The 25,792-nt window shown below is 39.6% G+C and overlaps 1 protein-coding gene across 4 annotated transcripts in view; it reads right to left on the bottom strand.

Annotated features, from left to right (window-relative positions):
- The window catches only part of TSPAN12 (tetraspanin 12), a 65,686-nt gene that overhangs the window by 9,509 nt on the left and 30,385 nt on the right, over positions 1-25,792 (bottom strand). For all 4 annotated transcript variants that reach the window (XM_081800197.1, XM_081800198.1, XM_081800200.1 and 1 more), the window contains 3 exons: positions 17,841-17,915; positions 13,645-13,752; positions 9,574-9,717 (listed from right to left, as the gene is read on the bottom strand). In XM_081800197.1, the coding sequence (XP_081656323.1) occupies positions 9,574-9,717; positions 13,645-13,752; positions 17,841-17,915 (327 nt within the window). The remainder of the gene's footprint in view (positions 1-9,573; positions 9,718-13,644; positions 13,753-17,840; positions 17,916-25,792) is intronic.

Here is a 25,792-nt window from a genome sequence, read left to right as displayed (position 1 = left end):
CCTGCGATTAAGAATTCCTCATATCAGTGAGATCATATGATACATGTCTTTCTCTGTTTCACTCAACATAATACCCTCCAGTTCCATCCACGTCGTTGCAAATGGCAAGATCTCATTCCTTTTGATGGCTGCATAATCAGAATCACCAAATTTAAAAGACTGCATGTACGGAACATTTTTCATTTTTACAAAAAGATGTGGTTGTAAAGAGACTCTGGAGTCAGAAAACCCAGACAGCGCTGTTCTCGCCCTGAGGCCAGCTCCAGCAGTGGGCACTCCCTGACGGAGGGAGCAGAAGCACATTTACAAGCTGCTCCATCAAACAGTGTCTCTCATTGGGCCCTTTGGCCACCTAAATTTCGTCTGTAAGAAGTGGGAAGATGTTAAAACAAGTGAAGTGGGAAACCATGTGAAGTTCCCAAAACCTTGACCTGAAAATCTGCTTTCAACCAGCACAAATATATATAACCAGAAAATGCATACTTTTCCTGTATTGACTCGCAAAACTGGGTGCAAATTGGCTAGTTAAAAATCTAATCATAGATTGTTAACTGTTCTAATTACTTTAATAAATACATTAATATATTACAATTATTGTCATTACTGTCATTAGCTACCACCATGCATTGAAGATTAGTGTTTATTATGTGCCAAGTGGTTTGCTAAGCATTTCTCATTAAGAAGCTCCATTTATCCTTGTACTACTAGAATGAGGTAGGTACTATTATTATCTCATTATACAAATACAGACTTTGAGGTTCACAAGTGAAAAAGAAGCTACAAACGCTCAGCTTGTTCCTCACCATGTATTCCACATCTCAAAACTTTAGTGCCTAAAAATATGGGCTTTGAAATCAAATAGATCTGAGCTCAGTCCCTGACCAGCTATTACGTGGGGTTAGGTCACTTAGCCTCTTTTCTTATCTGACTTTTCTCATCTGTAAAATGGAGAGAATAATACTGTGCCTTAATAGAAATATTTTAGGGCTCAAATAAGGTCATGCATATTTATAGAGCTCTATCAATGTGTATCTTACTTGAAAAATCCAAGGTGTCCTTTCCAATCCCTAATTTACTTTACCTCTCAGCTATTACTGGTAGTGTTTACTGTAAACAGGCACTGTTCTAAGGGCTTTATAGATGTTAATTCACTCTCCAAACAAGCCTGACCCAGGTACTTTGGTTATCCACATTTTGCCGCTGAGAAAAATGAAACGCAGAGACACGAAAACCTTGCCCAAGGTCACACAGCTAGTAAGGGGCAGAGCAAAGATTAAACCTCCAGAGTCTGGCTTTGGAGCCCAGTCTTAACCTCTGAACCACACTTCTTCACTGTTCCCTAAAGACCTCTCCTTCCTTAACTTCCAGGACACTGCTTTCCATTTCTCCTCTGCCTCCAACAGGTGGGTCTCCTCCTCTTTCCCTCCGCGGTGCCATGCCCCAACTTTGTCCTCTCCTGCAGACGTGACACCAGCTCTTCGTCGGACCTTCGATCCCCCCATGCATTCACTGCCTCGTCTACACTGACGATACCTTAATAGAAACTCCCAGTGCCCCCACCTGCTCCAGTCTGTTCTCCACTTCTTCACAGTAATCAGTGCTGTCTGCGGGAACACAGCCTCCCAGAGACCCCACTTCCCAGCCTCCCTTGCAGCTAAGCAGGGCCACGGGAGCCCTCGTCAATGGAATGGGAGCAGAGATGATGAGTGCAGCGCTGAACGCGTTGGAGCGCCTTCCCACGCCCTCCTTCTTCCCACTGCCTGGAACTGGAGAAAAACAGGAGTAATTCTGGAAGACAGGTATTAAAAAAAGATGAACGTGTCTCACCATCCTGGGTCCCTGGAGGAACCTATGCAGCCGAGCTGCCCGGCAGCCTGGCCCACCGGACCAGTTTACGAGAGAAAAACAGACTCCCACCGTATTCAAGTCATTGCATTTGGAATGAGCTCTTTCCCTGTGTAGTCCGCACAAAATCCACATCTCTGCCTGAATTAGGTCTACCAAGTGTCATCTCATGTGTGACAGGTTCCTACCTCTGCTCTCTGCCTGGAGACCCGGTCCTCACCTCCACTCTGCTTCACGATGCTGACACAATGATTCTGACGCACAAATCTAAAATTGTTACTTCGTGAAGTACTTCTTTCGGGTCAGAATATTATAATGGCTTTCTTCGGCGTAAAAACTCTAAAGGCAATATTTGCAAGTCTTCATTAACAGAGCACAAGAAGAGAAGTGGAGCAGTGAAGAGGTAACAGGAAACCTGCAACGGAACTATGTCGGGAAGAGAGGGAAAGGAAAGAATACATGCATGTGTCCACCTGAGGCAAAACTGGCAGAACGGTTCGAAGCCCGATTAGATGAAGCAAAGCCTGAAGATAAAAGGGATTTTCCCCCTACCAAGCACAGACTGGTCCTGCAGGGCTCTGGATGATAAAACAGACATCACCCCAAGTCAGAGTCAACCCAACCCCCACTGACAGTTGCTGAGGAGATAATGGAGTCAGCCGAGAGGCAGGAGGGAGTTTCTTGACTTCATATAAAAGAACCCCAAGAATGGAACTTCTTGGGGATATTCCATCTAAATAACCACTGAGCCTGAAAGCTGCCTACCGTTCACTCTCTGGGCAGGAGGTTCTGCGTGTGTTTATCTGAGAAGGGAGTTTCATTATTAATAAATCGGAATCCCGCGACTACTCAGTGCTAAGCCTTCCTTTCATAATAATGCCTCAAATTTGTGAACGTGGCCTGCCTTTCTGTGTGGCAACTACTCACAGACTTTACCATAAAATGCATGCAGTAGCAGGACAGCCAGGGCTCTTCCTAATGCAGTGCCTGCCCTGTCCAGCCCTGCCAGGAGGCCCCCCTCCCGCCCCATGCTCCAGCTGAGCTGGAACTTTGCGTCGCGGCCTCTTTGCTTGCCCCAGGCCCTTTTCGGCCCCATGCCCCCCAAATGTTTTCTGCATGTGGCTAGCACCTGCTCATCTCAATGAATGATGAGCCCCTCGTGTTGCACATCTCAAACATAAACACAATGGTAATTAAAGATTGCCTACCCTGTGTCTGGCTCCTTCTTGTGCCCCCATTTGGGTTCATCTAATTCCTGTCTCATTCTAGCCACTGATGTGCAGATCATTACTATGCAGACTTGACTAACTTTATGTTACTGAACCTGGCCAGCACCTGGTCAGGGACCTAAACTGTTACTACTAGCGTCCTGCCTTGCATTTCTCTTTCAACACTCGCCCCTCATTTTGTTTAGCTTTTTTTGTGAGTGTGGTGATTTACTTGGTCGTAAGAAGAATCCTAGTAGTAATTTAAGAGCAGGGTTACCTGGGAGAAAAATAATCAATCTCATAACTATGTAGAACTTGCCAGAAAGCCATACATACCCCTATCCCCCACCAACTCCTTTTGTATCTACAACACTCTGTCATGTCTCTACCGCAGAGAATTGCTAAGGAAGTATTTCTGTTTAGGATGTTGTGTGTGAAAATTATAAAATTAAAGTTGTTTCTATTAGTCGAAATAGATATATAGTATTGACTCACCTTTCTAACTGTTAACAGGAGAAGAGTGTTATCAAAAAGTGTTGAGGGCTGAGATGCTGCCCAGAAAAAAAAAAAATGGTATAGATTATAAAGCAAATACCATTTGCCAACAACAACAGGGTACAAAGGAGATAAGGAAGAACAGGACTTCCAATCTGTGAGAGAGGACAGCATGAATTCATGACTCTTAGCTCACATAGCAGATAACACACAACAGAGAGAACAAAAACTTAAAATGAACCATCCTAGGGGCACCTGGATGGTGCCAACAGTTAAGCATCTGACTCTTGGTTTCAGTTCGGATTGTGACCTCAGGGTCCTGAGATCGAGTCCTGCGTGAGGCTCTGCACTCAGCACGGAGTCGGCCTGAGATTCTCTCTTCCTCTCCCTCTGCCCCTCCTGCTTGTGCTCTTGCGTGTGCCCACAAAAAAATGAACCATCCCACATGGTTCACTGTGAGCTGCCCCCACCTTTAACTGGGATGATGTGGGGGAGCATCCCTATATGTCCATGTACCTTCTGTGAGCACTACAGATCTATACATACTTGTCACCATCTGGGTTCTTCATCCTGTAAACCAAGGCTCAGAGAGATCACATCCCTTCACTTCCATGCTCCCTGCCTTTCCCTATCACCCTGTTTGTAGATGTTTTCTCTTACTCAGAGAAGAAATAAACAACCACCTAAAGAGGCAGAAATGGTTTGGGGCAAAATTAACTTGTCACAAAGGAAATCATAAAGAGTATTTGCTACTCAAACCCAATACCACATGGAACATAGAAAGACTAAGGGTCTAAAAGGAAAGTGTTCTGGAGGCACTCAGCTGTGTGGAAACCATCTCTCTGTCCAGCCCTCATATAAACTGCTGTGAATACTATTTTTCTGAAGAAGCAGTCAATATCTTTTCATAGCGGTCTTTCTTCTAACTACAAAACAAAGAAATGTGTCTATGGGGATACATTTTACTTCACTCTCTGTTCCTCTTTGTTTTACATTTTGAGTTGGTCCATGTGAAGTAGGGCCTGTTGTGAACATGTTTACTTCCATGTAGTTTTCTTAGGTGGCATACAGAGGAGGAAAATGGCATTTCAGTCCCTTTGAGGAGATGTTTATGCTTCATTTCACATCTGGGGTAGCAGACACTACAACTATCTCTACAACTGCAGTTCGTCACACTTTTAGGTATGAAATCCCAAGAAAAGTTGATGAAAGCTGTGGATCCTAGTCACAGAAAAAAAGGCACATAAAATATTGAAAACAATTTTAGCAGTATCACCTTTCCCTTGAAGCCTGTCCAGCAAGAGCTTAGGTCCACGGGCAAGAGATTGGGAGTCCCTCTCTGCAAAACCTTTTTCTCTGCTAGCCTTCTTTATTTTTCTGTCTCTCTGGTTTTTGTTTTGTTTTTTCCTCCAGATCAGGTCTAGACAGAGAACTTTAGTAACGATGTGGTAGAAAACTCAGCCAGTGAGAGAAGGAAGAGATACATCCCAGTCCTGTGTTCTACCAACTTCGACTTGGAGTCTGATGTTTTGCTGAGGCCAGGTCTCACACCTAGTATCTAGAGAGTGTGGTTGCACAAACAATCCCAAAGAACAAGGTAGTCAGCAGTCAGTAATCACTGGCCTAGGCTAGCCCTGGGTGGGCTTTTGCATTTGTAGTTTCTTAGGGTAGAAAAAAAAAAAAAATTCTCCAGTGGATCTTTGCATGGCTGCATCCTTCTCATCTATTGCTCTCAGTTCAAATGTCACTTCCTAAAAGAGAGGGTTCCTAACCATCCTAAGTAGCTCCCTCGCCAATAAAACCATTCTCCAGCACACGACACTACTTATTAGAGTCTTCAAAATGCTTTTACCACTGCCTGAAATTATTTTTTATTGCTGTGTTTATCTCGCTAAATGTCTATTGTCCTAACTAGAATCTAAGTTATACAGGAGGGATTTTTGTCTGCAACATTCTCTGCGACATCCTCAGCATTTACAATAGCACCTGGAGCCCAGGAGGCACTCAAAAAACATTCTGACTTAATGAATGTGATGGAACCAAATTGATGATCAGAAATATTTTCATCTGCGATATTTACATCTACACTTTTATACAAGTGTGTAGCTCATTACAGGTATTGGAGGACCTGCGTAACAAATCCAACAATACCTCTGATGGGAACGTTTCTAAAATGTGCGATTGTCGCTATATTTCTGCTCTGTCATTTTTCATAGGTTCCAAATGTGTCATAAAATATTATTGGGTCAGGGACCATGCAGACCACCAGATGGTTGCGAGAGATTTATTTCCTTGATTTCAGACTACTGAAGAAAGATTGCAGGAAGAAAGCCAGTTCTTATCTCTGAGCTTACAGAATACGAAAGATAAAAGGGACCTTGAGGTTCATCGAGTCCAGATCCACTCTTAATTCAAAAACCCACCCTGGGGCGCCTGGATGGCTCAGTTGGTTAGGCGACTGCCTTCGGCTCAGGTCATGATCCTGGAGTCCCTGGATCGAGTCCCACATCGGGCTCCCTGCTCGGCAGGGAGTCTGCTTCTCCCTCTGACCCTCCCCCCTCTCATGTGCTCTCTCTCTCAAATAAATAAATAAAATCTTAAAAAAAAAAAAAAAACCCATCCTACCCCCCAATGACATGGTTATCTGACCTTGACTTTAATATTTTTAGTGATGAGACACTCATTATTTTACAAGAGAACCTGTGTCACAATTGGACGGATTTTGGTGAGCAAGGTCTTCCTTCTATTGATTCAAAATTTCCTTCCTGTAACGTCTGGCCCTTGGAGCAACAATGAGTAAGTCTAGTTCCTGTTCTGAATGATGAACTTTGAAATATTTGAAGACATCTAAAATATCTCCCCTTAGTATTTGCTACTTCAGAATAAGCAACGTAAATACCTCCAGCTGTCCCTCACTTGTTCCTCCCTGATAGACCCCTCATCTTCCAGGTGGATGGTCTCTGGGCACTCTTCAATTAGGAAACATACGTCCTCCAGGGCAAAGTGGAATTAAGTCTTATTTTTAATGATGGATTTAATTGTACTTGAGCCATAAAGCTACTAAGTGATCCACTTTTGTAAGTCAACTATGCATATAATTATGCACTATATCATTACCAATACCAGCATCTGTTATTAATTATAAAATGTAAAAGCAGATTTACTCTGATGTAATGAACCTCCATCTCTGTGGGAAGTCTGTCTAAAGAACATCTCGTAACTGACAATGCCAGCCTGCTACTGAAAGTCTTTTGATGAAAATATGAAAAAGCCTTTCAGATAATCTGGTTCTTCAACTTGCACACGCACAATCATGTGGCTTCTCTCAATCTCAAAATTCATGGAATAAGCAATTATAGACAGCCTGAAAGTAAAGCATTCTATGATAAATACTACTAGTGGAAATAACCTAAGACAAACTGGTAAAAATGAATTGCATTTTTACAGCAAGAAAATTTTATCAAATGTTTAATTGAATGCCTTTCAACTAAACAAAGTACAGTTGAAGTGACTGTCCATATTCAGACTTTATGGGAAGATCTGGTAAACTGATTCGTGTTCTGACATTCTTATGATCAATGTTGCTATAGTCATATTAGCAGTATTAATCACTAAAGAAGGTAGAGATTATTATATATGGTGGTGTAGCCCAGTGATTTCCCATATTGACTTGCCACCCCTAAACACTAACAAAAGTTCACACTAGGAAAGTTGGATAGGTCTCAATCCACCTCTATACTTACACCTCTCTACTGTAATCACCTGTGTCTTTAAAACCTAGTAGTGAGTTATAATGTATTTGGATATCCACAATTATGTTTGCATTTAATAATATCTTGGAAATATTAAGCACTGTTTTCTGTTTTATGGAATGAACAGGGCTTTAACTGTTGAACTTGTTAGTTGACCGTCCTTATTTCAGACTTTCACCCAGAAAAAAAGATGTAGCATAATCACGGAGAACTCAGAGACATCGACCCAATAATTCTTTGATATCTTTTCAAATAAACAACCTGAGTAATTCAGTTGTTTCAACGATTTTTGTTATGAGCTGTGTTCCCTCCAAATGCGTATGTTGAGGTCCTAATCCCCAGAACCTCAGAATGGGATCTTATTTGGAAATAGACTCATTGCAGATATAATTAGTTAAGATGAAATCGTACTGAAGAAGGGTGGGTCCCTAAAGCAATATGACTGGTGTCCTTACGAACAAGGTGAAATCTGGAGATATATACAAACAGGGAAGAATTCCATGTGAAGGTGAAGGCAGAGATCGGGGTGAAGCTTCTACAACCAAGGAACAGCAAAGATTGCCGTCAAACCACCAGAGGCTGAGAGACGGGCACAGAACAGATTCTTCCTCACCCCCCTCAGAAGGAACCAAGCTTGCTAACACCTTGATTTCAAGCCTTCTAGCCTTCGGAACCATGAAGCAATAAATATCTGCTGCTTAAGTCACTCACTTTGTGGTACTTTGTTACAGCCGCCCTAGGAAACTAACACAATTCTGAATCTCTTAAAAAATACTTGGCACACTTCTCTGTGGCATGTCTTCAGAGCCCAAAGCACTTTATTTTGGATATGCTTAATGTGGCGTAGTCTTGTCCTCTGAGATGAATTTTTTAACAGCCAAAAGCTACACATATCTAAGATATAAAGATGATGGATCATTTGTGTACATAATCCACCATCTTTTTCAAATAATTTACACCATAAATTAATGAAACTGATTTTTGTGCATCTCTACAACTGACTTTGGCAGCCTAAAAGATGTTTTGAACAATAATAGTATTTCTAGGGAAAAATGTATAACCTCCTAAGGTAACCATCTTGAAATATATATAAAAAGGCATGTTTTATAAATCATAACATTCTGTTTTAAAGTTTCACTCTTTATAGCTATATTATATACGTGTGTGTGTGTGTGTGTGTACGTGCATGTATGGATGATATATTATGAATAGTGTGAGTTGTTAACTTTATGGTAAGCCAGAGGTTTTCAATAGCGCTTTCTGATACCCAGATGCTCGACTGGAGATGTTCCTGGGAAATGATCCCAGCCCCTTGGCCTGAGCACCTTCCCTTCCATTTGATTTACATTTTGATCTTCCTTTCTAGATCAAGACTGCAATAAAATTTTCTGTGATGTGGGAATGTCTTATATCTGCATTGTCTGATACAGAAGCTGCTAGTCTCAAGTGGCCTTTAAGCATTTGAAATGTAGCTATTCAACTAAGGAAATGACATTTTAATTTAATTCAATTTTAGTTTAAATAGCCACATGTAGCTATTGGCCACTGTACTGGATGGTGTAGTTCTAGATTTTAATTTGAATTAAGATTCTGCTGCTAACAAAGTTCGAAAATCACCACTAAAAATGAAGGAATAGGAGAACTTCTGCTAATAAAGGAATAACTGATGATTCAGATTAATTCTCCCAGAAAACACAGCCATGCAACTTTCCTGGGCATGTGATGATTGATTTTAAACCCAGTGAGCATCTAACTCCATTAAATCTGCCAACTAAAACTAACATCGCTGATCATTAGCCAGTAGGGGGAACTGAAGAGTAGAGGACAGCATTTTCCCTGGAGAGTGGGATTTATTTATTTATTTATTTTTCCTACATACGTTTTAGTCTGTGTGGAGGCCCTAAAATACATATCCTGTCCGGGAACTCCAAACCTTGTCTTCCCGAATATCCAGAGTTCTTTACACACCCTGCATGGACCTGTTTTCAAAGGATCCCTAGGAGGCAACAGAAATTGGTTCTACACAGTACAGTTTAAAAATCCAGTTGATTCTAAACCTAGTCTTTCCCAATTTCCTTTGTTAACATGTGATAAGGTTCAGATTTTTATATTGATTTTTAGCTTTATCCTGTTTCTCCACATACCAGAGAAAAATTTTTAAGGGCCTTTATATTTAGAAGGGGAAAATTTCATTGCCATGTTGTTGATTCTTTACTTAAAAGTCGTTATAAGAAAATTCATATGCATGATAAGTTAACCACATATGGCCTTACCTCTTGATAAAGGTCACTAAGATCTTCCTGGTGGGCCTGTTTGGAACATCCTGGGAATTCCCTAACACAACAGGAATCCGGGGGCCAGTCCATCTCTGTCATTTCCAGCCAGTCAGTGAAGTACACCACTCCACAGCACTTAAACTGCAAAAGAATGACTGGTCAGGCTCAGAAACTACACAAATATTTTCTTAACTTACAGAAGATTAAACGTTAGATTTCTTAAATTTTTGTACCCAGAGCTAAACGCACTTCTGTCATCACCTAAAGATATGTGTACATTCTATATTGACGACAGAAATGTATGAAGGACTCCGTAACGGAACAATTCTGAACAATAATGCTCATAACCCCAGAAATCAGATGAGGCATGACTGAGTCTTTCCCCAACTGTACAATCCTCTACAAGTGATCAAATAGCAACAGAGTCAATATGCACAGTAACAAAACAATTAGCTGGACTTTTATAGTTATCATTAAACCTCTAGTCACGAAAGATTAGTTGATCAATTTATTTGTGTATCACCTAGTTACCAATTTAACTGCTTAACAAATTCAAAAATTAAATTAAAAGTTTTCGTAATCTCTGGAGAAAGAGTCGTTGACCAAAAGCGCACATCACAAAAATTACCCAACTTGAATTCATTAACCAGTAAATTTTTCAAAAAAATTTTGAGATATAAACACAGGTTTAGCCAACACATGTTTATTTAACTGAATGAGAGTCTTGAAATAAAGTATCATATTCTGTCACCATAATCTCAGAAGAAATGATGTGTCTTTAGCTTGAATAAAATTGGATTTAAGAAAAACTATGCTGTGTTTTGTTCTTTTTTGTCTCATTTCACCAAGTTTTAGCAAAAACTTTCTCTGGTCAAAGTTTAGAAACACTGCTTAAGGACATATGTAGATTAGATTAGAATAATTAACTATGATAATTTTCTGCCCTTGGGTAGAGGGAGTTACTCTTCCATATAGTCAAAAACAAGAACTCTGGGCAATCACTGAGAAGAACTTTGCCAAGAGTGACTGGCTCTACAAATTATGTAGCCCAACAGACCAATCTGGGTCCAGGATTAACACCGTATCATAAAATATCACAGTCCACCATTTCAAAATCCAACTAAAATCAACTATGGAGAATTCTGAATTTCTCGTGTAAAATGAAACACAGAAAACACTAAAAATGATTTTACATTTTTCATTTGCCTAAATATCTAACTTTTAAAAAGAAAAAAACCATCTTAAGAGTATTATAAATGATGAATTACTGATGTTATGAGTAATACTAAAACTTCTGGAGAAACATTTTTTATATCTTTAGTATTTTCCTTTTATAAACTTGTTCTAAAAGCTACAGATATGCCATAAACATCACACATTAACTCAAACATAATTTGACATTATGCATTTTACATAAGTCATTGAATATCCATAAAAAACATATGTAGTCAAAAAGACTTCACCTTCCAAAAATCATAAACTACTACATTTCCAAATCAGGCTTTTTAAGTCCTTGCGCTCAGAGAAAACCGACTTCTCTCATTTCCTAACGACATGTGTTTTTCTATGTTGATGACAAAAGTACAGTTCTTGGAACTCAAACTCCATCCACAATAGAACAGCCCATTTATCTGGCCTTGTCAGGAAATGAGGTGCTCCACAGAAATGACTTTTCCAAATAACTTAAGCATATCATGTTCAGTGCCAGATATATTTTTTTTAATTTTAATAAGTCACTGAGATATTTTTTCTTTTTACATAGTTGTTTTTCTTTGTCAACAGAAGATACTAGATTGGTAGTGAAATTTTCCCTAAAACTCCCCTACATGAACCCACCATTATGCCACACACAGGACTGTGGTCTACATCTCCTTGCAGTTTTCCCACCTCCTTTAAAATCACATTATGAAATAAAGCCACTCTTGCTAGCATTGTGTCAAACTGGAAAATACCACCACCATTTTACCTACAAAGGAAGTGAGGTTTTCACAGGTCAAATAACCTGTGGAGACCACAGACTAGTGTGTGGCAGAGCCTACTTATTCCAAAGCTTGTTCTCCAGCCATTACGTTAAATTAAATAAGTAAACACATTTTTAAAAATCAGTTTTTTAAAAAGATATTAAAGAAAGATCCCTAGGGCTTACGTGAGAGTCCTGTACGGTGAGGTACATGCCCAGAACTGCACTGAAGGAGTCGTCAGGACAACTGGGGCCTGACGAGGTCACTTTTGGCTCTACAATTTATTTTGGGAGCCGGGTGTTGTGGGTTGAATTGTGTTTCCCCCCTCCCAAAATTCATGTTGAAATTCTAACCCCCAGAATGTGACCATATTTGGAGAGAGGATCTTTACAAAGGTAATTAAATTAAAACAAGGTCACAAGGGTGGGTTCTAATCCCATATGATGGATGTCCTTATAAAAAGAGGAAATTTGAACACAGACATATATAAAAGGAAGATGATGTGAAAACCAGGGAGAAGACTGCTGTCTATAAGCCCAGGAGAGAGACGTCCGAAGAAACCAACCCCGTACACCTTGATCTCAGACTTCTAGCTTCCCAAATTGTGAGATGATACATTTTTGTTGTTTCAGCCACCCAGTCTGTGATCATTTATTTTGGCCACAGCCCTGACACACTAACACAAGAGGCTTTAAAAAACTCTTTCAGGGTGCCCAAAGGTCTTCCCCCTCCTTTTATGTGAAATAGGCCTATGATATGGAGGAGAAACTTACCATGCAATAAAGCTAAAAACATAGATACCGTCATTTGCAATGCTATACATTGCCTATCTAGATGGAGCCCCTCTTTGTACCACTGGGGAAAAGCTTGCTTTGTTGTTTTAACCTGGATTATCACGGTCTACATCAGAAATCCCAGAAAATAAAGAGCTCTGGGCAGCTTCTACCCAGAGCAGTAGCTGACCACAGCTTACTATAAATCCCCTAATGTCTCACTTATTTTCCCTTCATGTTGTTTTTAGTACAGATGAACAGTAAACAAACAAAGCCAGGAAGCATTTAAATAAATAGGAAATCTGTGTCACAATGGTAATTTTCACCATCTCAACAACTGTAACACAAAGAGCCAGATTTGGAGATTATCCTGGACTGAAACCTCTGCCCGTATCCCAGACAGAGTAACTGAGCAGACAGCTGGATATCCATCCTGGAAGACACCGACTCTCACATGCCTTGTTGTGGCCCAGCTTGAAATGAAAGAAAAGGAAAAGGGTATACTTGGTCACTGGGGAATCTTCAATCACAAGGAAACTGCTTGGGAGAAGAGCGTGGTTTGAAGCAAGACCAGTGGTGAACTTCAAGTCACCAGATTTTAAAAATCTACATGTTGTCCGTGTTTGAGAAGATGAGTGGGTGCAGGGCTATATGGAAGTTAGGTAAGAAAAGCAAAAAGCACCTATGTTTTATTATGCTATAGTCAATAACTGTAAGCTAAATGAGATCAAACTCATGATCCCATTTAATCTTCTCAACAACCCAAGGAGGCAAGTACTTTTATTATCCCTATTTTACAGATGAGGAGACTGAGGCTGAAGGAAGCTAAGTAAATTACAGAAGCTCATGGAATAATAAGCAGCATAGCCAGAATTTGAACCAAGATTTTTCTGACTAGAAAGCTCATACTTTTAATGATATACCAATGCTTAATTCCCAAACAAGAGCCATTATTAAAAAAAAAAAATTAACTGTTTAAAATAAAGACAGCTCTAAAAGTCATGAAAAATTATCTGTTCAAATAAAACTTGGATATTTATCAAGAAACACTCATAAAAAGGAAATTTCACAGTAGTTTAGCAAAATGGCTTCTAAGAAATTCTTAAAATATATGTGAACCACGTGAAATGAAGGGGAAATGGTATACACAGGAAGAAAAGCAGGGCATGGAGTCACTTGAGGAATTTCTCAATAAAGAATTACACCAGTGGTAACTGAATCACAGGCTTAACTTTTCAGCACAGAGAAAATGACCAAAGCCAAAGCTTTGAACATTTGCTTTCAAAGTGTGCCATTTATTCCATACCCTCTACCACAGAAATTACAGCACTTACCTCTCTCTGGAAAAAATTCCAAGCGTGAGTAAGCCACCGGTATCTAGGTAAGCCATAATTTGTCATTCTGGCTTTCAAAGTGACCATGTCTGACCACTGAACTGGAACCTAGAGATAAACAAAATATCAACAACTGGGACGTACAAACACACACATTCAGTTCAGAAACACAAACATTCCCATATTCACAAATGTAATCGCTCACACACTCATATGCATACTTGGAATGTATTGCAATTAACAAATATTATTTTAAATTTATATTTGTTTGTGGCCTAAAGTAAGTTCAAGGTTATTTACTTATGAAACAATCTCTATGTGTAGATATTTGCAGTAAATGAGGAAGTTCTTTACATTAAGCAAAGAAAAAATTTAAAATCATTTAATGCCAATATCAAGCTGAAGGAAATCACAAAATAAGCAGTTTACCGTACATCCTACAGGTCCAGCTAAAGAGATCCTCATAACAAATAATCCCTGCCCAGAAATGCCCTTGGACTTGATTTCATAATGCTACGGAGTCGGTTTTTGAAGTGACTGCAAGAGCGCGTGGGTGGCTCCATCAGTTAAGTGTCTGTTTCGGCTCAGGTTATGATCCTGGGGTCCTGGGATGGTCCTGGGATTGTCCTGGGATCGAGCCCCAGGTCAGGCTCCCTGCTCAGCGGGCAGTCTGCTTCTCCCTCTTGCTTTGCTTCTCTCCCTGCTCGTGCTCTCCTCTCTCTCTCTTTCTCTCTCTCTCTCTCTCAAATAAATAAATAAAATCTTTCCAAAAAAATATGAAGTGACTGCAGATTGTAGTACCAAAACAAAGGGATAAGAATTAAGAAGGGAAAGAATCCAGCTCAAGTCATGCCTCACTCTGGAATAAGTGTGTAAATATCTTTCCAAATATTGGATTTTGGACCCATGTTAGAAATTTAGGAAAAATACCTCTCAAATTAAAGCACTTTTTGTGCTTCTAGTCTCAAGTCACCTAGCACCGTGTCCCTTAACAAAGTGTTTAATCATGACAGAGCTTAAGGTACACAACACAACAGTTGGCTGGAAATCTAGTCAGCGCATCACGCAGTGTTTTATCTACAGTGCCCCGGGGGGAAACTGACGCATACACATCCTAGTCTCACCACACATGTGGTATTATGTTTAGAATACGTAACTGGGAAACTGGACAGATATCCATATCTGATGTATGTAGTAATACAGACCAGGATTAGCCAAGCAAGCTTGACACTAACTCAAGATTAGGACTATTTTGCAATCTTATTTTAAAAATAGCAGTATCAATAGAAGTAGTTTAAAAATTCCTGACCACAAAAGTTCTTCATTGTTTTCCTTTGTTAATTCTCTTTTTTTATTACTTGGAAATCTACATACAGAAGAAAACATGCCAACACTTGGGCACACAACTTTGTTCCCCCAAAAAAGGTCTGACTGGGTGTACTTCATGTTCACACGGTTTCAACAAAGTTCAGGGAACTAAACCAAAATTCAGGCTACTCATTATAAGTAATTATTTCATATCCCTTTGAGGGATATGGAAATAAATGGAAATGAAGTAAATGAAGTAAATCTCTAGAAATTTATAATCTGAAACAGTTAATATTATTGATAAATTTTTCTAAAGAAGGAATAATCAATAGGAAGTGACAAAACGACAGAAATAATGGGGAAACAGACTGATGTCAAATCTCTTGATTTGGTTATTAGAACATTCTTATTTTAAATTTTATTTTGCAAAATAAATATAAGCTGTTTCCCTCTTGTAACCACAATCGATGTGCGACCAAATATGGCAAGAAACAGAGGAGATCATTGAGGTTCTGGCACAAAATACTGTGATTTGGCCATAAAGGAAAACACACACTTACTGGCTTCTTGCGTGGAACAGCTAAGAGTACAAAGCCCATTCTATGCAAAGGCTGGGTTCTGCAAAATTTGGCAGCTAATAAACTTTAATGGCACGTTTCATTCACACTGCTATTAGTGCAAAAGCAATAAAAAAATTCTGACAAACTTTTTTTCCAAAAGATCATTTGCCACATTTCACTCGAAACAGCCCAACAGCCCTTGCTTTATCCTGGTAACTTAATGGGGAAGATTTACATAAGCAAACAGTGGCCTATGCACTCAACTGAAATGGCAGCGTATATCCATTTGGTACCACCATGATACCAGGAAGATATTTGCAGATGGCTCCCTAACAGAATAGAAGAAAGTATCTTCTAGAATTAGATGATATTAGAATCAAAACATTTCCTTTCAAATCCCTTAAGTTAATTCATTTCATATTTGTTATAACTTAGGAGGTTTATCAAATAATAGTATGACATAAAAGCTATACAAACCATTTCAAAATCCGTAGAAAGAAAACTCATTTCTAAAACCCTTTTAATTATCAAAAAGAACATAATCAAAAGCTATTAGTAATAGTAATTCTACGACTACTATCTATCGCTTGAATGTCAGGGAGATACACGTACTTCCTGAAAACAGAAAAAATTAGAAGCGACCATCTCTTTATCAATAAAACCCAGAAACTGAATCTGGAACCAACTACTCTTTCACTCCCCGAAAAACATGTTTCTAGGGATGGAGTGAAAATATGATTCTCAAAGACAGCAAGAACATTCTTATTTTAACAGGAGATTTCATTTTGAAGAAAGTTCTTAACTTTATTAAACTAGTCAGAACCTGCCCTGACTTTTCAATTTTTAATAGGAAAAAAATAATCATGAATTCTCTCTTCTTACTAAGAGTTGTCAGACAGGGGAAGCATGAGTCTTTCAGGCGGGTTCAGATGTGTGGCAGCGCCGAAGCCTCGTTTACATGCAAATTAGAGTATGCAAAGTACCATTAGTCTGTAATTATCGCTTAGCATTCAAAACAGTCTCACAGTACAGTAACGGATTCACCACAGAATCTTTAATAACTGTATCGGTACCGAACGGACTTCACTTTTAGTACACAACTGCTGAAATGTCTCTCTAAAACAAATACAAAATAATCTCCCTCTCTTCTTCAGAGCTCACATGTTAAAAAAATATGTTGAAGGTTCACCTGGGGAACTTGTCGCAAATGTGAATGCCCCGTCCCTACCCCTTCTTCTTCTGCCTTTCCCTCTATTCTGATTTAGTGGATCTGGCCTAGTGCCCTCTAATGTGCATTTTTAAGAATTGCCTTGGATGATTCCTCCTGTAGACAGTCCAAGGACTACTTGTTGAAAAACATCATCTTCCCAAAACAAAATGACTCTATGATGCTTAGAGTGGAAAACTCTGGCCACCATGAAAACAGCCAGCAAACAGACATGAAAAGGTGCTCAACTTCATTGGTGATATATGCACCAATTGTCACCAATGAAGCAGGCAAACATTAAAAAAGTAATAATGCCCTGGGTGAGCAAGGGTGAAACGCAAGTGATAAACCCAAAGTAACTGGTAAAATCTTACGACTGAGAAACCCTATCCTTGTTCATTCTCACTTAGCTCTGAAAGTTGATTTCAATTGATAAAATGAAAGAGAAAACATGCTTAAAAGCTGCTTTCATGTAGCCAAGTCTCAAACTATGAGAGTGTTTCTAGGCTGAAGTAAACACACAGCAACTCTTCAAATATAGTTCTTAAAGGAAGATAGCTCAGCTTCTTGGGAACAGAAGATTCATGCTTCCTAGTCATCAGGGTACAGCTGAGGTGGGCATTTTATGAGGCTTACATGTCGATTTTCAAACTTTCCCAGATCTTGCTGTAAACGCGAATCTTTCCTATTATACACTCAGAAGTTGGCAAAATTATTTTCGGACATATGTTACTTCTAGTCTATTATATCGATGTTTAAGCAACCTGTGGAATTAAAGACATACAGTACAGCAAATAAAATATTACAATTTATGATTTGGAACCATGTGTTAGACACAGACAAGAAAATATTAATTTTCAGAAGTATTGGGACCATGTTTACAGTATAAACATTCAAATTAGGGGAGCTGGGTTGCTCAGTGGATTGAGCCTCTGACTTTTGATCTAGGCTCAGGTCTTGATCTTGTGGTCATGAATTTAAGCCTCACTTAAACAAACAAACAAACAAACAAAAAACTTTCAAAGCCATAATCATGTGCCTAAATAACTCCAAAGTATATGATTCAAAAGGCTGAACTGGATGTTGTTCCAGATCGTGACTACTTCCCACTTTGAACTCACCATAATTTCCTGCTCGTATGTCCAAACACCACAAGCCAGTTCTACACAGAAAATGACAAGCAAACTTCCAAAGTACTGTAGAAGAACAAAAAATTAATGCTGTTAGGATAGAATCAAAATAAAATATGGTCATCAAAGACAAGCTAAATATTATTCAGTATTGTTTACCCAATGGACAAGAAAACAGAGGCACATATTTAAGAAGCTCCCTTGGGAGGAGATGAGAAAAGTGTCCACAAATTGAGAAAAATCTACAGACAACATTCAATACTCACCTAAATAGGCCATTTGACTAGTGCTCTATTTATCAAGTACTTTCATAATTCATTCACTCAAGGACCTTGTGAAAGGGATAGGACTATCTCATTTTACAAATGACAAGATTAATGCAAAAAGTAGACAATGTGAGTTGCTCAAGAATGTGCATAGTAAATTTGTGGGGGGTGCTAGAGCTTTGCTGCTGTGTTCCGTGTACTGCACCTCGACACCTCTCCAGTTGTGGAGGTATCTTTGCAGAAATAAACAGTAAAAGTGTGAGAAAGAATGGGCTCCCTGAAAGTTCTCTTCACTAATTCCGGCAGAAATAATGGTGTCATGGATCTTCCACTCCTTTTATGTCACTGGGTCAGGATGAGTGTACCTGGTAGTGATGATTATTGACTAACCCCCTGTACTGGAATGACATCTCCCTTAAGGGCAGGAACTTTATTTTTACAAACTGGGTGCTCAGTAAATATTTGTTACTTAAACAGATAAATGAAAACAAAGCGGAGTAATACCCTAGTAAAAGACAGGAAGCTGCCTTGGGCTGGGTGATCTTTACGGAGGTAATTTTTAAGATGAGTCACTAATGACAAGGAGAAGGCAATGCTGGTAAGATTTGTGGAAAAGCAATCCAGGAAGAGGAAATACCAAGTGCAAGGCCACCTTTTGGGTCAAGCCAGTTAGTTAAGAACTCCGAGGTAAATGGAGCACAGAAGGGGGTGGTGGGCACAGGGAGTGTAAGTAGATGAGATGAGAAGTATAAAGAGCCAGATCTCCAGGGGCAGTAGAAAGGATTTTGGCTTTTATTCTAAGTGTAATCAAAATCCAGCAGCACGTGACACGGTCTGACATACATTACAAAAACACAATTCTGGCTGTTTTGTAAAAAAACAACCTGTAGGAAAGCACAGATGCGAACAGGGCAACTAAATAAAAAATTGCTGAACTAGGATGGTAGCAGGGAAATGGGGCGGGGGAGGGCAGGGAATGGACTGATGATAGGATTGTGAGCTGTCAAAACGTGAACGCTCAGTTTCTTTGCTCATGATTTTTGCCAAAAAGGGGAGGAGGAAATAAAAGATCTAGAAAATTGAGCTGATTTTCTACTACTTCCAGGATATATCCCTATGATTTAAAAATATAAATCACTGCTATTAGTTCTAATTTGCTTCTTTCATATAAAGACATAAATAATATATACATGGCTGCATAATCTCTTAGATAATAACGCAGTCTGAAAATCAAAATTGGTCCAAAAGATAAAGTAATATTTTCTTAAGTGTATCCCACTATATAAGCACTTTTATTTTCAATATATGCAGTACTCTTGGTCAGCTTCAATCTACTCTAATCTCATTGCCTTACTTTAAAGATTTTAGCCTTAAAATGATGATTAGAAGAAATTTTGTGAACCCAGCACTCCAAGTCAGTTTTTCTCCAAACTCTCTTTCGTGGTTTATTTAAGAGATTTGTAGACATGAACAATACCACATGTTCACCTTCTGTTACAAAGAGACCAAATAATTGTATGCCAGATCCATTTTTTTTCTACCTGTGATAAGACCCTACAAGACAGTAAGACTTCTGAGAAAAGTTACACCATGGGATATTTTTGTTTTCCCAAATCCCTAACCTAATTTTTTTTTCAAAATTGATGTTTGGTTATAATGAAAACCAAAGCAGCCCTGAAAAGGCAAGACATCCCTAAAATAAAACATAGACATGGTCGCTGTTGCTGGTCAGGAGAAAACTTTACTGTGCCTTGGGGGTCACCATGCAGATTTCTGGACTGATTTTATATCCTTGTAAGTCCCGCTTGAGTCACTTCTCTTGTTTCTCGCCTCCTGGAGTCACTGGCCAGTTTATGAGGTCTGTGCTGCAACAGCAGAAATGCCCTGAGCACAGAACCAAGGGCAAAGTGCCCAGATATAAGCAATACTTGCAATACCCGAGTCACTCTGCCAGGCCTTCGGATCCAAACTGTGTAGTAACTACATGCATGACAGCACCTTGGATTTCTTACAGCGAGCTTTGCCGTGGTTAGCAACACCATAACTTAAGCATCCCCAGGAATGCATGAAGTATATATAACTAAAACAATCTCTCATTAAAAACTCAAAACTGAGGGGTGCTTGGGTGGTGCAGTTGGTTGAGCATCCTATCCAACCCTTGGTTTTCGCTCAGGTCGTGATCTCAGGATTGTGAGATCGAGCCTCCACGCTCCGTGCAGTCTGTTTGAGATTCTCTCTCCCTCTGCCCCTCCCCTTCTGCACTCACGCGTGCTCTCTCTCTCTCTCTCTCAAATAAATAAATAATCTTAAAAAAAAAAGTCAAAAAAACCAAAAACTCAAAACTGAAATTACCCATCATGGGAAGGAGGGTGTCCATGTAAGCTGGACACTCCTTTAACTCTGGGAAAACTCTAAAACGATTTTATCGTTCAGATTTCCAGTGATGTCATTTGACGCAAGTTCTTCCATATAAAACAGTTCTTCTGTCTTTATTCTACTTAGGAGCACAGATTCATTTGACCTTCAGACGGAAAATAAAAGTTTTAACCACATTATAAGACTTCCTTGGACCAAATTAAATCTCAAATTTAATTCAAATCATAAATATATGAGTATGAATATGTATATATTTTTTGCAAACGATGCTACAGCTTTGTGGTCAGCTGCCCTTGCTTTGTTGTCATTGTGTTGGCCTCACACATCCAGTCTTCTAATTCCAAGGAAAATGCCAGATCCATTGTTAACACGACATACAGAGATCAACCTCATTCATCCCTACTTTTTCTTTTCCAGTGAGCTCCGAGGCCTCCGTGGTCATCTTCATATTGACTATAGCCCAGAGAATCACTCTGCCACTGTTTCGTTTAAGGGCTGGATCTGAGTGAGGCATCTGTTAATCCATAGTTTGAACAGACCAAAGCGAGCAAAGAATAAAGCAACAGCTCCCGCTGACCTCTGCTATGGTATGAAGTGCACACGCATATCATGTTTCACTGCGAAGCCACCCGTCGTCCTCGACAATATTGGGACCACGTATATATCTCCCCTGATGGTGTCAGCCTGTGTCTCCCACGCTTCTCCCTTCCCCGTGCACACTCCCGGCTGAGATGGTCTGCGCCAACCTAGTTTGCAGACCAGTCTGCCCCTCTCATCTCCTTGGGTGCTGTCCTGCCTGAATGGTGAGAAGAGCTCAGAATTTGCAGTCGGAAGACTGAAGTTCAAACCCAGCTCTGAACACACGCTGTGACCTCGGGCAAATCATTAAGCTGGCCTGGCTTCAGTTTGCTCCTCTGTGTACTGAAGATAAACATAAAGCCTTCCTCGCTATTACCATCAAGGCTGATATGATACATGGGAAAGTGGTTTGAAAATTTTTTTTAGTTTTAAATGTGTAAAACGTATACAAATGCTGTCCGCAACCATTCTGTGACGTACAATCCAATATTGACTTGTCCTCTCTTCTCCTACAGAGAGCCTGCGTTCCCCACAGAGTGACGCAGTTTCTTCCTCGTCATCATTTTCCAGCATTTCCTCTCTCGTTCTTTACCACTTTAGTTTTCTCCTTGCCTCCATGTAGAGCAGGGCTCCCCTGTCTGCTGAGCACCAGGCCTCAGAGGCTGTGGCTTTTAAACCAGTTGGCTGCCTCACACAGGTCACAGAACTCACTTAAACACCCGACCGTCGGTTCTGGCTGGGAGGCATCTTGTTCTTGAACATTATTTTATCCCTAGTAAGTACCTATCTCAAGCAGCACCTGTCACGCAGCAAGTCGTCAATAAATGTTTGGTGGAAATAACGATCAGTTTACCAATGAAAAAGATTTCCTTGCGATTCTCTAATTTGAGCTGAGTTTCCTGCTCACATTTGACTCCCTTTGACTTCTACTTACACATTTAAAGAAATTTTAAATATTGCCTCTCTGTTTTACTATTGTCTTCCTTGTGGATTATTCTATGATAATCCAGGGTGCCTTTAAACATTCAGGACAATTTAACAAAGCTAAAGAAAAGGAGCAATGTACAGACTCCCCCATCTTCCCTCAGCTACTAAGAACTAAACATTTCAAACAAATGTAGAATGAGAAACTGGTTATGCAAGGAAATTAGAATGCGATCATTTGCATGACAAACTATTTTATTTGCTTTAAAAATTATTCAATACAGAGTTCCTTAAAATAGCTAAGTTCCTCTACTGTAATTAACTAAAATTTGTGTTCTACGAGTAAGTTTTATCTTTAAGCATCAAATAAGGCAAGCAGACAACAGGACACACACACCCCCACAAATGATGCAATTAATTAGTGATTTTTTTTTTTTCCACCGAACCTCTCAAGCTGAGAATCATTACCTTCAGTTAAAAAATGAGAGCCCTCTGTAGGGTACCACCAAAAAGAGTACGTGGCTCTGGGCTTACCATATTCTTATGTCTCTTACATGCAAAGGCAGAGGTACTCTATGTTATTTCTAGCCAACTCATATATTTTGTATATACCACTCCTTTCATAGATACATGTACATGTGTTTCTATTATTTATGGTATTTAACAAATGCTCTAGTCTACATTTATAAATAGCTTTATTGGGGTATAATTCAATGGTAAGTATACAGTTAGATCAGCTAGTATAGATTAAAACAGGATCCTTTAAAGAAGATGTGGTCCATACATATAATGGAATATTACTCAGCCATCAGAAAGGATGAATACCCCCAACTTTTACATCAACATGGATGGGACTGGAGGAGATTATGCTAAGTGGAATAAGTCAAACAGAGAAAGTCAATCATCATATGGTTTCACTTATTTGTGGAACATAAGGAATAGCATGGAGGACACTAGGAGAAGGAAGGGAAAAATGAGGGGGGGAATTGGAGGGAGAGATGAACCATGAGAGACTATGGACTCTTGAGAAACAAACAGGGTTTTTTGAGGGGGGAGGGGGGATTGGTTAGCCCAGTGATGGGCATTAAGGAGGGCACGTACTGCACGGAGCACTGGGTGTTATACGAAAACAATGGATCGTGGATCACCACATCAAAAACCAATATAAAAAAAAAAAAAATGAGAGCCCTCTGGAGGCACCTAGTGGCTCAGTGGGTTAAGCGGCTGCCTGCAGCTCCAGTTATGATCCCAGGGTCCTGGGATCCAGTCCCCCCCCCATAATCCCTCCCACACACATGGGGCTCCCTGCTCGGCGGGGAGCCTGCTCCTGCCCCTCCTCTCTGCTCATGCACTGGCACAGACTTTTGCTCTTAAATAAATAAATACAGTCTTAAAAAAAAAAAATGAGAGCCCTCACTGGGTCGGATAAAAGAGTGCATAAAACGTTGTATGTAAAGTTGCTGTGTTGACTCTTTTTAAACTAGACAGATGAGAAGAACATGGGCTCTGAAATAAAATAGACTTGGCTTCAGATTCTGGCTCCTATACATACCAGTTGGATGAACTCAGGCAAACCACTAAGCCTCAGTTTCCTGATTTGTAAAATGAGAATGTTAAGAATTACCTCGCGGTGTTGTGTGAAGGATTCAATTAGGTAGAGTGCTGTTGTGTAGTAAGCACTCCCTAAATAGTAGCTATTACTAACCATATCATAGCATCTATTAGAGAATATGAACTCAATGAGGACAAAGGGTACCATTTTGGCTTAAATACTTAACATGCTGACTGGCACTGAGCAGGTACTTGAGGCCTATTTCTTGAATAGGTATACTGTAATCAGAGGATGATGGTGAGTAACACTGTTCATCTCCTTGGATCAGGATCAGTGGCACTCCCACTAAAGGACATTTAATCCCACAAGCTATTTGATAAAATCTTTACAAAATCCCTATCCTGTGAGAATATAGCTGGTATTTTTCCAAACATCTTTATTAGGAAGCTAAAAGCAGGAAGTGGTGGGTGGGGAACCCAACTTCTTTTTAAAAAGGATTGAAATCAATTTGTTATTTTAAACTAAGATTGGCCACAAAATGGTAAGAATGGCTTAGGTTAACCACTCCCTTGGTCCACTGGAAGTTTTTGAGGAGGAAGAGAAGGACATGAGATCCCACCTTCCTATTTAAGCCCTTGGTGACTTGTAAGTAAATGCATCCCCAGTAGAAACAGAGGGGATTTATTCCTCACTATTAAAGGTTATTTCGTCTCATTGTATGTATACTGACAAAATAGTAAAATCTCAAGGAGGTCCTTCCTCAAATAAACATTTATTTATAAAAATGATTTGGTTCCCTGATACCGCCCACCCCAGGATTTCCTCCTAAAGAAAGCAGATTAATAAACATATGCCCCTATCCCTTCACCCTCCTGAAATTTCCCTAACATAAAAATAAAGGGATTTTTCTTTAAAGGCATAAGCCTGGGGGCAAAGGAAAAGGAGGCAACAGCAAGTATAGTTTGGAATGTGCAAATTTCTCAGCAGTCCCCCAAAAGCTGAAGCCTTAACCAGTAGTGAGGAAAGCTGAAAACAACTGAATCCTCCCAATGCTCAGGTACCGGCAGCTAGGATACCAATGGACGTGGGTGAAGGTAGGGCTAAAAATAGAATGACTCGTTGCACACCTGTTTAGGAAGAAGTTAGACCCCAAGTCCCTTTCCCCACACTAGGTAGCTGGGTGACTATCCAGACCCAGCAATATAGAAGTTGGGGGTATATTCTGTGGAGACAGTAAAACAGTCTCAGGACTGGGGACACTAGCTACAGTGGAGGATAAAGTACAGTACTGGAAAAGAGAATTGAAGTTCAAATTTACATACCTTTTCCACAAAGGTTCAAAACTCCAATCAAACCAAAATAAGCATTGGATTTCTAGTAGAATAGCAGAAGCTAAAGGGCAATGGAGGAATGTCTTCAACATTCTGAGGGAAAAAAATGATTTCTAACCTGCAATTCCATAGTTAAAATTATCATGAAAAAGCAAATAAAGCCATTTTTAGCTATAGAGGCTTTTAAATTTTATCTCCTCTGTATGCTTCTTCAGGAAATTACTGGAAGATGTGCTCCCTAAAAGGTGAGATTGAACAGAAAAGGACAATGACTTGGAATCCAGAAAACAAAAATGAGAGCAACTGACAGTACATTTAGCAAAAACATGACAGCACCTGAGCATAAATTTCAAACAAGAGAGAGGCAAAGGAAATCCCAGAATGGTAGTAAAGGGATAGCCCATGATGGCAAGGGTTTCAGTGGGCCTAGACTGGAGCAGGTCTAGAATGTTCTGAGACAGATTTCTTAAAAAAAAAAAAAAAATTGATAGGATGCCCCCAAATATTTGAATATATAAAGAGAACAGTTACACCAGAGTGAGTTTAAGAGTTGAATTAGACAGAAATACATAGGAAATAGAGTTACTAATTCTAAGAAAAACAAAGTATTATTCTAGAAAGAAAAATTAAACCCAGTACTTTCCCTGGCCCAACTGCAAATAGCATTTACATAGTTATAATCTTAAAGACTGATCTATCCAGAGTTATGACATATCGGTGTTGAGTTGTGATCGGAAGTGTGCATGAGAGGTTGGGACATGGGGGCAGGAAAGGGTGTCAGATCTCCATCTTAATAAGTTCTTCATCATAAGAAGTCAATGGATAGTCCTTAAAGCTAAACACTAAAAGAATGAAAAAAGTTACATAAATATGAGATTTAGAGATGGGGAAGTAAATTCTCAGGGAATCTGCTAA

Source organism: Leptonychotes weddellii, chromosome 12 (assembly GCF_054177405.1).
Source record: "Leptonychotes weddellii isolate Sample4059 chromosome 12, ASM5417740v2, whole genome shotgun sequence".
In the NCBI taxonomy this organism is placed as follows: Eukaryota; Metazoa; Chordata; class Mammalia; order Carnivora; family Phocidae; genus Leptonychotes; species Leptonychotes weddellii.
The sequence above is the reverse complement of the archived record's forward strand: the minus strand, read 5'-3'. Positions and strand labels throughout refer to the sequence as shown.